The following is a 14,897-nucleotide window of genomic DNA, read 5'->3' on the forward strand; positions in this document are numbered from 1 at the left end:
TTTTCCCATGCTAGGGGCGAGTCGCTATGGATGTCAATGTGTGTCTCACTGTCTCTGTTGGTCAGTCCACCACTTTGAAATATCCCACTATGAAATACCACACTGAAATATCTCAAAAACTATTTTGTACAGATGTTCATTGTCTCCTTAGAATTATACTGAATGTTTACGGTGATTTTCTGACTTCTGGTGCTATCATTAGATTGACATTTTTGGTTTCAAGTGATATTTCTGGACAGCTACTTGAGTGACTGCAATGAAATCTGTTTTCCTTGATAAACTATAATGACTGTGTTGATCATCTGACTTTTCCTCAACAGAAATGTTAATTTGTCAGGCAGTTTATGAACAAAACTAATGACACAACATTCCCTTCAGCCTCAGCTGCTGAGCTACAGTGGTGAACCTGGTAAATATTAAGTGCAAAACATCAGACTGTCACTCCTGAGCATGTTAGCACGCTAATGTTAGCATTTCAGTCAAAGCACCGCTGTGTGCAGACATACAGTGCTGCTAGCATGGCAGTAGATTCTTGTGTCTCGTTTGTCGACATAACATGTAAATGTTTGTTTACATTTGATTAAATGAATTGGTTTTCTCTATAGCATCTGCTATAGAAAGGGATGACACGCTGACTGTTGACTGAAGAGAGTCACATTTCCAGTGGTAAAATAACAGTGTTGCATATTCAATCAGTGCAAATATCAGTGGCATTTCCTTCTCAACATATTTTTTATCAAAGTCAGTTTGTATATAAATGTATATTTGACGGAGACAGTGTTGCAAACTATCAAATTTACATTATCACAGCACTGCAGTAAGTAATTTTGGTAGTTTCACAAAACTGCACTTCAGATTTTAATGTGTAACTTCTCCAATAATATCTGACAGAAAATGTTTTACAACTCAATGACAAAAGGTTTGTGCAACATTTGTAATGTATTTTCTTAGGATTATGCACCAATTAAGTGATATCCTTGGAATTACATGATCTTAAATGTAAGTTGTTAGTTGTGAATGCCAGATTATTTACTACTGTAGTCATTTGTTGCAGAGAAAAAAGCCTTCTGGGACTGACCCACTCTCTGGCAGTGGGAGTTCCTGATGATATCCAGACATTTGCGTTGTATATACAAACATCCTCCATGGGTAGAACACACACTAATCCTCAGGCTCAAATCCCCTCTGACCAGATGTTGCAGCTTACAGGGGACAGACTGGTCAAAAATTAATGGCTATCACATGTTCCCTAATGAAGGGATTGAGCAGGGCACGCTCCCATGGTGTCTGGGAGGTCGTCCATGTTCTGCTGTGATTCACTGGGATCAAATCCCAGCCTAATTTATGGTGTCACACTTATGTCTCACCTCTCGTTTGTGTCTGCCTGCAATGAAAAACACGACCCAGAGAACTGCAGATGAAAACGGGAATAAAATGTACAGGGAGAAAAGGAGAGGAGGGGGAAACAGTGATGAGAAAAATAAATGAAGAGGAACAGAGTGAGAAGGATGGAGAGAGAGAACACTGAAGAAAGAAAAGGAAAGAGTGAGAACTAAATGAGGGAAGTAAATGAGGGAAGGACAGAAGAAAATAGAAAACTGCCACTTTCATTTCAAAGCAGTCACTGTTTAGAAAGGACTTCCACTGCTAAATAATCACAAAGCAGAACACTGAACACCGAACCATTCAGCATTTAAAGTAAAAATTTACCTCAAATAAAAACTAACCTCTAAAGGACCACTATAATAAAATACCTTATTTTTAGGATTAGAATTTCATTTCTAATTTAGCTGTAGAAATGGATCAATAAGATGACTGTGTCATGTGCCGATTATTGATTTTGACCAACTTCGGAGAGAGAAAATTAATTTTTATTTGATTTCTATGTGTAGTGTTCCTTTAAACAAGACCTGCTGCTTCTCTGCTCCTCTAACTCCACATCCTGGAAAGAATGTGAGCTACACACACACACACACACACACACACACACACACAAAGTAGGGTCAGCTAAATGTTTAAAAGTCCCTTGGGGTTGTTTTCATACGATCTCTATCCAGATAACTACATTAGGTCTGTCCCTCAGCAATTCATTGTCTGCCAATTGAAAATACACTCTCCTATGAAGTCATGCACAACACACACAGTTGCACACATACATTTAGGATCATGATTTAGAGAAGTTCTCTTGGATCTGTTTGATAGAACAAGCTGAATTTCATCATGAGAACATCGTACAGATGTAGATGAAATAAAAGCATCCGTCACTAAATCACTTGACCTGCTGCTCTTGATCGCATGATAAGAAAGGATTACTGGCTAGTTTAGCTTTAGCTCTGAAGCCAATAAAGAAAGTTACTGTTTTAACAGCTCGTAGGGAGGAGAAGCAGGAAGAGTGAGTCCCATTCAGAAAAACACACATTTGTTGTTACATTTCAACACATGATATGCTAATAATGCCACACAATGACATATTAACATACAGTTTGTTCAACTGGAACTCAAATGTGCGTGTTTCTTGTTAAGTGTGCATCCAGATTTTTTAACATCCGCGAGCAAAAACATTGCACAAAACAGACAACAGCCCATGTTGAGATGCGTCTCAGTGTGATTAAATCAGGTTTGCTGAGGTGAGGTTGATTGCAGAGCACACTGGAGCGTTGTATATTGTGCAGCACATTGCGCAGCAAATCATCACAGCTTGAAGCGCACCGTTACAACACATTTATTAAAACCCCTCTGGAGCGTGGCAGCGGGGTTGCAAACGTTGCCATGCTGCCAGGGTGAAATGGCACGATGATACGGAGGAGATGCGATGATGAGCGTGATGTAATCTGATTGGACTGTGCCTGCACATCAAACAGAGAGACGGCAGAGGGAGGAACAATGTGGCAAAGGGGCTGGGGGGGGGGAGACACAGAGAGGTAGGTCAGGTGAGGGAAGGGAGAGGGATAGGGGGAGAGAGGTGAGGGTGGGCTTGAGGGAAACAATGAGAGAAGATTGATGGAGGGGAAACATGGGAAGAGGTTGGATGGCCAAGGTGGGAAGTGGAGTAAAGCTGAAAAGCAAACTTGGATGGGGTGAAAAGGGGGCTAGGAGCTCGCTTTGAAGGGTAAAGAGAAGAAGGGGGTGGATGTGGGATGGCTGGGTGAGAAGGGGGAGCAGTACTTACCTTGACCCTGTGCTTTACTGGGGAAATGGGATAATAGGACCAGTAGCACCAGTGGAGCCCACAAACACCACCTAATCTGCCCCGTTGACAACATCCTCACAACCAGCAGTCTAGACCTGCACAGAGAGAGGGAAGATTATGTCGAGCAAAAAAAAAAAAAGGCAAAGTGGGGGAAAAGAAATATAGAAAGTCAGTTAGAGACACAAAGAAAGGGGGATTTCAGTGCCAGAAACACCATGAATGCTGCTCAGCTGCAGAGAGGCTCTGTGGGTCAAGAAGACCTTTCCTCCACGGCCCCAAAGAGGCTGATCTGGAATCAGTCACTCCTGTCCAATATCCACTTTGATACAATTACAGAGCAGCAGTGTGACAGTCTAGACTGACCGCAGAGCAGCGGTCGAGCCTCACGCCTACATAGAGCAGGCCCAGGGCGAAACAGTGGAGGACTTTGTTTGAGGGAAGAGAGGAGAAGTGAGGAAATGAACAAAAGAGCTGACAGAAAAAGGGATGGAGGACAGACAGAGTGATAGACAGACGGGGAGAGAGCTGTTTGATTGACACTCTGGAGGGGGAACATTTCACGAGCGCCATTGTCCGACCACAACGGCAAACACGACAGCTCCTCTCTCCTTCTCCCTGTCTCATCTCCTGCCTTCACTCTGAGTTCCCTGCACCCTCCGCTCCACATTCCCTCTCCCTCCTTCTCCACCTCTTCACCTCCTCTGCTGTCTGCCACTCATTATCACACACTGAGGACGGACACAGACAGACATGTTATCCTCTCTCTCCTGGGGAAACACACACACACACACACACACAAATGCTGACAGTCCAATGAATAAAACAGCATTTGCAGGAAAAGTTGTTTCATGCTTCTCTGCTGTATCTTTGGTGTTGACAGAACGGCCGGCTTCTTCAATTCAGACAGTGTCAAAAGGCCAGGAAAATGACAATGCATATTAATCAGCGTAAAATACTCCAGAAATGAGTTTTTTTTTTTCTTCTATGGATTAGCCTCAGGACATGAAGAAGGAAAATTAGAGAGAAATCATTCTCTATTAGTCTCTCTCTAACACACAAATAACTAATGCAAGTATACACTCACAAATGAGAGTTAATCTCACTAAATTAGACAGTCTTAGAGGGCGGCTCATTCAAAAATATCTCTCTCGCTGCTCTTGTGATCCTAATGCTTAAATATAAACGAACATTACAGCCAAATCTGAACCACTTTAAGCCAAAAAGTTTCTCTCGTCTCGTCAGTTTGAATAATGTCCTCTTTCCTATCCAAAGGGCAACTTTGGAGCTGGTTAATTGGTTAATGAAGAGCAGAGTAAAGGCGCAGTTCCCTTTAAAATTAAAGCAGGCTACATGCTTAATGTGCGTGTTTCTTTTTTTAAAAGGCTATTTGTTGAATCCAGTTTGCACACACACTCAAATGCAGTTCATCACAGTACAAGACCCAGGCACTCCCGTTGACATAGACTGTGTTTTCAAAGAGCAAATATTTTTACAGGCTGAGGGGAAAAAAAACAGGCAACTTATTTTATTCTGGGGAAACTGTCTTTAGCCAAATAAAATCTTTTTTTTTTTTTTTTTTAATAATCTCTCCACCTGTCTGTGAGACTGCACAAGTTTGATTCACTGCCCGTATAGTCAAGATGAGTCCTCAGTGATCATCTCAAAGTGCATCTGACTGGTTTAAATTAAGTTTCTCAGCCAGATTTGGGTCAAACTGATCAGATTTATTCAAATGAAGTCGTTGAGTCCAGTCGCTCCAGAGCCGCACACCTGAGACAGCCTCATTCACACGCACGCACGCACAATGAATGAAATCGCCTTTCGTACCTCTCCAGTCATCAAATCAAAGCGTCCTTTTATCCCCAAAGGAAATCCTCTGAATACCAAAGACTGCCGTTGCTGCCTCCCAATGGGCTCCTCTTTCTTCTTACTCTTTCTCTCCCTCTTTTTCTTTCTCTCACTCCTTCCCTCCGGATTCAGTTCGGTCAGTCCGGAGTGGGTGTTTCTCTCCTCGTTATTCAGCCATCCCTCCCTCCAGCTATTCCTCCCTGTCCCAACCCTTTCCTTCGCCCTGCTTCATCTCAGAGTGAGAGAGAGAGTGAGAGAGAGAGAGAGAGAGAGAGAGAGAGAGAGAGAGAGAGAGAGAGAGAGAGAGACGCGGTCCAGTGCCGCTGCGCAAAAGCCTCCGCTGCCAACCTGCAGGTTTCAATCCGGCTTCAGCCCCTCGGGGCCCCTTCATGTGCGCCTCCGCGATCACGACGGGACTTGTCGTGGGGACCGGCTTTAAAGGGGCCACATGGTCGTTACAGGAACTCGTTTATTGCGTGTTTGACTTGCAGGAAAAAGTCCGGCTGAAAATGGCTCGGTGCGCTCGGAGCAGGTGTCTGTGGCCATGCCCTGCTGCGCTGCGAGCTCTGGTGTTAAAGGCGCAATGACACAAAGTTAAATCAACAATCTGTTGTAAAGCCACAACCTTAAAATAAGACCTATTCCTGAGACAATCTGAGATCTATCTATCTATCTATCTATCTATAAGTTGTACAAGATGTTCATCAACAAATCATATAAGCAGATTTAATAAGGTAGCTGAGAATCTGAAATTAAAAGGGCATTTTGGGAAATATGCTTATTTACTGTCTTACTGAGATTTAGTTGAGAAGATCAATAACTACTGGTCCAGTGGTAGCCAGGAGGCGAATAGCTTAGTTTAGCATTAAAACTGAAAACAGACTGAAACAGCAAACCTGGCTCCATTTAAGAGTAAAAAAAAAAAAAAAAGAACACTTTTAAAGGTCACATATTGTTACATGTTGTGTCTTATTTTTAAATCTGCACAGAAAAGCAAGGCTTTCTGTGGTTTTATGCGGGGTTATGTGAGCTGGCTAGCCATTTCCCCCTAACTGTTGGTTTCAGTTTTATCACCTGACTGTCAATAAGAAGGCGAAAAGGCGAATTTCCCAAAATGCCACACTATTCCCTTAATCTTGGCTGAACCGTGCATTACAGTGGGGTGGTCAGCATCAGTGCTTTCTTCCATCAGGCTGAGTAAAAAGACTAGAGTGCACTTGTAATCCTGTTTATAAGCTTCTGTGCTGTTGAAGGGACTTTGTGACTTGCCCTGAGGAGAGGGGGAATGGGAGTCATGAGAAACGGAGGCTGGTGAAATGTGCCAGTGGCTGACTGAGCTGAAACGCTCAATAGCTGCTCTCCAGGTGTGTCCCTGGGGCACTAACACACACACAAACCTCGCAAAAACTGCTCCGAACACACGCACATGCACGCCTTAGCCAACCAACTGTCCAGATGCCATAAACACTATAATCAAGTGGATAAGGATTCTCTGTCCTCCTCCCTCCTTCCTCCTCTTTCTTCCTTCAGCCTCTTCCTCCCTTCCTGTCCGTCTGTCGTCCATTCATCTGTTGCCCGTTTGATGCCGACCGCACAGCAAACAAATACAGCCATGCAGGCGCTGTGTGTCCCTGTGTGTCTGCAATTAGGGCTGGATGTTGTGACTATCTCTATCAAGATAAATCAGATCTCCCTCGATAACATATTTCGATTTTTAAGCATCCCTTCATGTATTTCTTTTCTCATTTTGGCTCTTTGATGTGTCTATCTTGTTCAGAGTAGTTGTTGTTAGCCATGCAACCGGCGTGGACCAGTCTGTTGGTCCACCACTTTGGTCTAGACTGAAAAATATCAACAAATATTTAATAGATTGATTTCATAAAGTCATTTGTGGAGCCTGCAGGGTTGAATCCTAGCAACTTTGGTGACTTCCTGACTGCTGTTTGCCAACGCTGCTGTTTGCAAAAAGAAATCCTAATGTGTTGAATCTATGGAAAAATGAACCAACTTCTCATTTGATTATCAGTAAAAACTTTCCTAATGCGTTTATAGTCTGAATCGCTACTTTCTTCTTTAACACAACTTGATGTTCACTTATTGAATTATGGTCCCATTTGGAGGAAAATAGAGGATAAAGTAGGGTACGTTTTAGGGCGCGATTACCTTATGATTAACCAATCAGAGGTGGCTCATGCCTAACCACTTGGATGCGAGGATGTTCGGGGAATGAACATCACCTCTGGCTTGAAACCATGATGGCAACACCCATTAAGCCTCAACTAGAGGCTTCAAAGCGGCGGCCTATAAACCAGCGGGTGACGCCACAGTAGCCATGTTCACTTCTGGCATTTCACAGACCCACTAGCAGTGATTCAATAGATTAAATTGAAGATTACGCAACTGACTGCTTTCTGGTGAAATAAATGAATGCCAGGGCGTGGCCATGTGACACTGAAAACAAATCAGTGGCACAGCGTGTGGCAAATGACTGAGGAACTGTGTTATAATGTAATAATGAAGCAAAATGACAAACTGGTTTCGGTTCACGTGAAGTTGGAATGTGCGGGACTGAAACTATGAGTTAAATAAATAATAATATGCAATAATTTTTGGTTTGACTTTGTATTCAGAGTTGTTGCAGTCCCAGATTCTGATTGGCAGCTCCTCTCTACAGATGAACAGGCCAACAGACTCAACAGACCTGCCCGATGCATGAACCAAGCTGCTGTCCCCCTGTCCCTTTTGTTATCTATTCATCTCTTGATGTCTTCCTTCTGTTCCCCTCTTTATCTTCCCCCTTTTATTTTATGTCTTCCTCATTTTCCATCTTGTTCTCTCCCTCTTCCACTCTTTTTCACCCTACTCCTCATGTTTATCCTCCTTCTGGCTACCTTTCCGCCATCGCCGACCATCCCAAATGTGGCTCTGTTGAATAAATGCATCAGTCACATGGTAGAGTTGATCCACAGGTCATTTAACACAGCACCATATGGTCCAACTGTGAAGCTTCATAAAGTTTTTAAAGTCATTGTACAGCAACAAATATCTGTTTCCTGAAGGTGCCTTTCCTTCCTTTACTGATCGCATTTTAACATTACTGCCACACACACAAGAACTGTTTAACACTAAAGTCAATAAATCTAATCTCCCCCAAAAATCTCTGCCAGCCCAGACACCCTAATTCCTGACACACAAGTCTGTGACATGGAGTTGGGATTCTTAGTTTTCGCTTTCAACAACTGTAGGTATAATACACCACAGGAATTAGAAAAATGTGTGCAGTTCAGCTGTCTGACTGAGTGAATACTCAGGTGATATGTGACAGATCTCACATTTGTAAAACCTGGATGGTACAGCACCAGAAGACTTTGTGGAGAGACGGTATGGATAAACAGTAAAAATTCTGACAGCCAATTATACTCGCTCTGGCACTGAGAAGATTTAGGGAAGTGTTATGCACACAAAACACAATTTCTTTTTTTAATGAAACTGATAAGCTTTCTCACATATTTTTTCCTCCAATATGTATGGAAAAGCATGAGGCCCAGCCATAAGAATAAATGAATCAGAGGAAGATTTTCTTTTGAGAATACAGTTGAATTTTTGAGAAGTCAACATGTTAGGCATTTCAACTAATTCTCTAAATGCAAAAACAAAATGCATGTTTTTGCACCATGGTCAGGATTAGGTGTTACTGTCATTGATAAGCAGTAGTAGTTCCACTTGTGTTTGCATTGGAGCGACATATTGTTATAGTGAAAATAATCAAACTCCACCACAGCCGCTTGTATTTCTTCTTCCTGCCTATAATTATTACAAAAAAGCCGCCATTGTTGCTTTGACAAACACAGAGAGCATAATTTCCTGTGCAGCAGAGGATTTCTCCCAGGAAACAGGAACCCCCCTCATTTCTGTTTGTACAGGCTCATGTTTAAGCTTGAACCGGCTGAAAGATGAATGTGCATTTCTGGGTATCAATCAGCAAGAGTAAGAGGGCAGCAAATTCTCTCATCCTCCTGTTAATAATATGAAAAAGTCGTGTGTCTTCAAAAATTTGACAGGAATAAAAACTGCAGCCTCTTGCTGTTGAGAAGCTGCTGCATTCAATAATGGGATTTCTACTTTTTTATTTGATTCTGTTTGTCGAGTCAGGCTCTTGCACAAACACAGAGAAACTCACACACAGCGACAAAAGCCTGCAATCTGCAAACACACCGAATATTACATTTAAACAAAGACCTCTGACACGTTTCACCCTCATGTAAACACACACACACACACACACACACACACACCTGAAGCCCCCTGCCCTACATTTTTAAGACGCAGAGATAACCTTAGGCGCGGGGCTTAGCATGCTGCCACAGTGACAGACAACCAAGATCACAGTGTCATTCATGCACACAATAAACTGCATTTAAACCAGCAGAAAAAACATGGTTTGTTTGTCTTAGAGGCTCAAGCAAAAAGAGCTGGACAAGTTCAAATAGAGTTGACACATACAAGGGTGTTCATACTGAGTCTCTTCCGGCGCCGTGCTTGGCGGCAGCCTGTTGTAGCAGCTCCCGTCGTGTGTGTTGTTTTTCACACTTTACTATATTTATTGTGATGCTGCTGATACACTTTCCCAGTCTGGGATCAATAAAGTACATTATCTATCCATCTATCTATACACACTCATACATGTGAACTCAGACACTCTGACAAACACCTCATGCTGTGAATTTCACTCTTTCACTCCTTTTTCTGCTGGACACACACACACACACACACACACACTCTGCTCTTGAGCTCTGTGTTAATAACAAGCAGCAGGTTAATATGAGGGCAGCAGCAGACTGAAGTGACCTCAGCCTACTGATTAGTCCAACTAGTCACAGTTATTAGCCGGGTTGTTATCTGGTAGCAGGCCTGCAGTTCCCAGACCGCTGCTGAACCCGACAGCTCTAAAGGTCATAATACATTATGCAACTTTTCATGGCGAGACACATGGATGGAGGTGATGTATTCAAGAAAATGCTGTTGTTTATTTAAATTCAATGCCACAAGCAGCTGTTTAAGCTGCTTATTACCAAAGTGTCTTTAACATGCATGGTACGCTCACTAGAGCCATCTAGGTTGGACGCACTGAGGTTATTCCATTTGCCATTTTTAGCCACAGCAACATGGTTCCAGGGATGGCAGTGTTGGTTTGTGGGTCAGTCGGTCAGTCCATCACTTTGGTCCAGACTAAAATATCTCCACTCTAGTAGATGGACTGCCATGAAATCTGGTGCAGACATTCATGGTCCCCAGAGAAGAAGTGTGATCTGACTTTTCCTCCAGCACCACCATGAGGTCCACATTTGTGGTTTTTCAGTGAAATGTCTGACAACTATTGGATGGACAGGCATGACATTTAGTGCAGACCTTCGTGTTCCCCTCAGGATGAATTGTAATAACTTTGGTGATCCCTTAAGTTACGGCATCATCAGATCAAAATTTCAATCTCCAGATTTGGTTTAAGACCAAATACCTGCAAAACTAACTTCAGTTTATGTACAGTCCTGATTAGCAAATAGCAGCATGCTAACACACCAAACTAAGACGGTGAGCATGGTAAACATTATACCTGCTATACATCAGCATGTTAGCATTGTCATTATGAGCATGTTAGCATGCTGACATTAGCATTCAGCTCAAAGTACAGTTTAGTCTAAGGTAACCCAAGCCCTCAGGAAGTGCGCCAAATGTTGAAGCCAATTTTACTTAGTGGCCAAACCATGTAATTACAGCAATGGTGTCAGTCACATGATGCCATTGGGCCCAAAAAGACATTTTTCTATAGGCTTACATTGTGAAAGAGAAATCTGTTAATAACAGTCACACCCCCCACAAAATGACTTGTTTCACCATCAGAATTTGATCCATTTGGTCCAATAACACTTGGAAAGTCTAGAAGATCTGCATGATTAAATAATTTTATTCCCATTCTAGCCTGCCGGAGACGCTAGTGCGCATCTCCTATGGGCTCAACAATGCAGAAGATCTGGGTACTTTTACACCCGGGAAGTCAGACATTTTTGGCTTCTTTTCCCTCTCTAGCCCTAAAGACGCTGTCCATGTCCATGAATCTACACCATGTGACCCAATAAGCAACATGGATGACAACAAGTGTACAGTACATGGATGAAATAACTGCATCTAGTAATAATGCAACTTTTCAGGGGAGATTATTGGTAGTATCTTGGTAAAAAGCATCAAAAAGACTTAAGTTGGACTTTTCTCGCTCACAACCTGCATCCTGACCAGGCCCTGAAAAGTAATATCATGTAATGCTATATTATCTAATGTCTCCAGGCCCACCATTCAGTTGGTAAAATAAGTTTTTAGAAGAAAATGCTATTTGAACAAAAGGTGACTTCCTTCCAGCTTAGCTAGCCAAATTTACAGAGCTGGCAGCCACAGTCCATGAAGCATTTGGCAAGTGGCTAACGTTTCCGCTTGCTGTGACTTGTCCTGAGCTCCTCGCCCGCAGGGAAGGAATTGGAGGACAGGAGACAATTCACTTTAAAGCACTGTAATCATGCCTCAGAGGCAGTCAGTCCATCAACCTGAGTGGCCACTGAAACATTTCTTCAGCTACATAAGACTTTTCTTTCTTTCCTTCTCTCTCTTTTTCTTCTCTGTATAATATGCAAAAGGCTCATATTTCCCACATGTGATAACACTGATAACCTTTATTAAATCAAGGCAGCACGGACACTTACTGGCACTCTGTGTCAAAAAGCTAATTAAACACAAAAGTATATTCCAGTGAATCTTATTTCATTTATCTGGTATTACATTATTTGCTCTGCCATAATGTACTATAATATAATGTAGAATGTAATATGACATGATAGAAAAAAGGATATAATAATAGCCTGAAAGCATATCTTCAATATTTGAATATATAATATGTATATATATATATATATAATATGGTGTTTGCAGATTGTTCATCCTTTGATAAATCTGCAAGTAATAACCTTAAAAGTATTCTTCAATTGTAGACCCCCTGTAAAGAGGGAAAATAACCGACAAAGGCTCCATAAAGTGCCGTTCTTATCTGCAGTTTAAAATGTACCAACAGTGTGTGCTTTGTCACATTTATGTCAACATTTCTCTTGGAACAAACTGAAAAGGACCATCCTGAGCTTTGCAGCAACAAACGCCAGAACAGTAGACTCTAAAAACACCTTTTAAAAATGTCTTTTGTTAAACTTTACTGCAGGCTTGAAAGTCTGTTTGCTTGATAACATCCTTTTATTCAAATCCTTGAGATCATTTTACTAACATTTAATCATAATCAAGGAAACACTGATGTGAGGAAGAGAAGTTAGAAGAGAAACGAGTGAGAAATTGTGATTTTCTTGTCCTTGTCTAACACACTGAGAGAAGCCAAAAACCCTCCCCATCTGCTTTTAAGTGTGCTTCATATTCCCCCTTAACTCTCTTATTTTGGCTTCTGTCGCCGTCATGAGAGGAAACTTTTATGTGTATTAATTACTCGATCTTGGCTTGTGCCGCCCGCGTTGGTGTTGCTTTAATTAGACCAACTGGGCTTTTCAAACCTTAATATGGTCTAATGAAATATGCTACTTGGTGAATGCTTTCATCCCTGGCTTCTCCAGTCGGAATTGGACTTGCACAGTAACTTGGGCACTGTCACTGTGATTCTGTATGCACCGAGCGGATCAACACATTACTCTCTGAGGGCCCATGAATAGAACAAAATTTGCTCATAAACACGCTCGTCTCCCCTCCAAAATCATAATTACTGTTTGCCACACATTTGCTCTAACACTGACAACTTTGAATAATTGAATTTTTGATTAGAAACCTTTACAATCATCACATATTCTATGTTAAAGTGTTGTCTGCTGCTTTGTAATTATTCTGTTAAGTAACATTTCTTATCAGTACTGGTGGTTTAAATGGTTATATCTTCTTGATCTTTCTCTCAAACAAAAGTGTCCAGCAGGCCGTCACTCTCAGGTTTCTGTGTGTGTGTGTGTGTGTGTGTGTGTGTGTGTGTGTGCGCAACAGTCTCTAATTTCCTGTGTGCATGTGTATATCACTGTGTGTATACTGTGCAGAAACACACTCAGACAAATAGATGAATGGATGGAGGCAGTGTGAAGGTTGGTTGCTGAGCTAATCAGTGAATGTGTGAATGACAGATGAATAAATGGACGTATAGGCGGAGGAAAGGTGGCAATGGTTTCATCTGATAAGGCCTCCTCTAGTTAGTGTATCTGTCAGCCTTTCTGGAAGGTATAAGGACAGAAAAGAGAGAGAGAGAAAAGAGAGAGGAGGAGTTGTGAGCAAAGTGTCTCCACAAAATGACAAAACTGTGTTGTGTACATCAACATTAGCAACTCTGACTCAGGTTTACTATTCATATGTTCATAATAATATCTTATAGGATGTCATATGTGTGTGAGATCAGCGGTCAGATGGTAAATATCATCCAGATATACAGTTAGTAATGTCATCAACATCTGAATAAATAAGTAAATAAGAACGGAGATAAGAGCGCAAACAAATAGACTTAATGGGAATTAATGAGATTACTATGATCAGACATCAATGGTAATAACGTCTCACTTATTCATTTGATTCCTGTGGATTGTATTCACACGCTGACCTTTCACAAAGCAGTGCTGGCTGGGAGAGATGCGCTATAAAATCTATCGTCCTCTGCTGAAACCCATAAAATTGTCCAAGGAGACACCACTGACTTATATGTGGAGGGAGTCCTGTTAAAATCAGGGAAAAGATGCACCTTCAGTACAGACTGTGTGCTACAGTATAGCAGTACCCCCTGCTGGTAGTCATTAGGTAGTGCATCTGACGAAGAGACTGGGGTGTTGTATTTTACTTGTGGCTCATCTAAGAGGAGGGAGGAAGAGCTGGCAGGGCATTTACAGAGAGGGCGTCATGTTGACCTTGTGATCATTGACATCTTCCATGTTATGAGGGATTTTTATTGAGCTGAAGTGGTAAAAGTACACAATATTTTAAGAAGGAAAGAAATATTAATTCCTTAAAAAAATTTTCACTTACATTTCAGTTTTTTTCTAAGCTCCTTTCTTATAGTCTATTCTTTCATTAACCTCCATTGAACTCCCAGATTTGGGAACCACTTGTTAGGCTGTCAGATGTGTGTGAGTGTGTGTGTGAGTGTGTGTGTGAGAGTGTGTGTGAGAGTGTGTGAGAAAGAGTGTGTGAGAGAGAGAGAGAGAGAGAGAGAGAGAGAGAGAGAGAGAGAGCGCTCAGGATTGTGGTCGTGCACATTGGACTTCCGATCTGACGAGAGAAGAAAACCAGGCAATTAAGCTACATGTTTCTACAACATTAGGATAAAGGAACAAAATATGAGGGAGAGTAATGAAACTGCTAATAGCTTCAAAATAGTAGTTATAGTTTCTATTAATAATGTTTCTATTGTTGTTAAATACAATCCAAGAGTCGTGAATTGAAAGCATGAGCTTAGAGTAGAATCAGTTTGTTTATTAAACACTTAATCAACTGTTTAATACATCAGAACATCAGAATGAGCTTATAGCTGCTTTGTCAAAAACAGACTGTGGTACTGAGAGCTTATATTGTCGTCAAACCCAACATTCAATCTCTGATGGCGGAGAAAATAAACACACGGCTGTAAATGTTTTGGCCACTCACTCCGGGCCTCATGAGGTGAACATAAAGCGAAAACTCCCTTTAATTAAACGAGAGATCCGATGATTAAAGTTGTAAAGACTGACGATATCAACAGTATGATGAAGGGGACGACGGTGAAATACATTCTGTCAGACCATTGCTTTTGAGACCA

The 14,897-nt window shown here is 41.7% G+C and overlaps 1 protein-coding gene across 1 annotated transcript in view; it reads right to left on the reverse strand.

Moving 5' to 3' along the window:
• The window catches only part of col14a1a (collagen, type XIV, alpha 1a), a 128,767-nt gene extending 120,827 nt beyond the window's left edge, over positions 1-7,940 (reverse strand). The window contains exons 1-2 of the mRNA XM_070834822.1: positions 7,930-7,940; positions 3,170-3,285 (exon numbers count right to left, since the gene is read on the reverse strand). Of these exons, the coding sequence (XP_070690923.1) occupies positions 3,170-3,285; positions 7,930-7,940 (127 nt within the window). The remainder of the gene's footprint in view (positions 1-3,169; positions 3,286-7,929) is intronic.
• Positions 7,941-14,897: the final 6,957 nt, after the last annotated feature.

This window comes from Pempheris klunzingeri, chromosome 8, assembly GCF_042242105.1.
Source record: "Pempheris klunzingeri isolate RE-2024b chromosome 8, fPemKlu1.hap1, whole genome shotgun sequence".
NCBI classification, from domain to species: Eukaryota; Metazoa; Chordata; class Actinopteri; order Acropomatiformes; family Pempheridae; genus Pempheris; species Pempheris klunzingeri.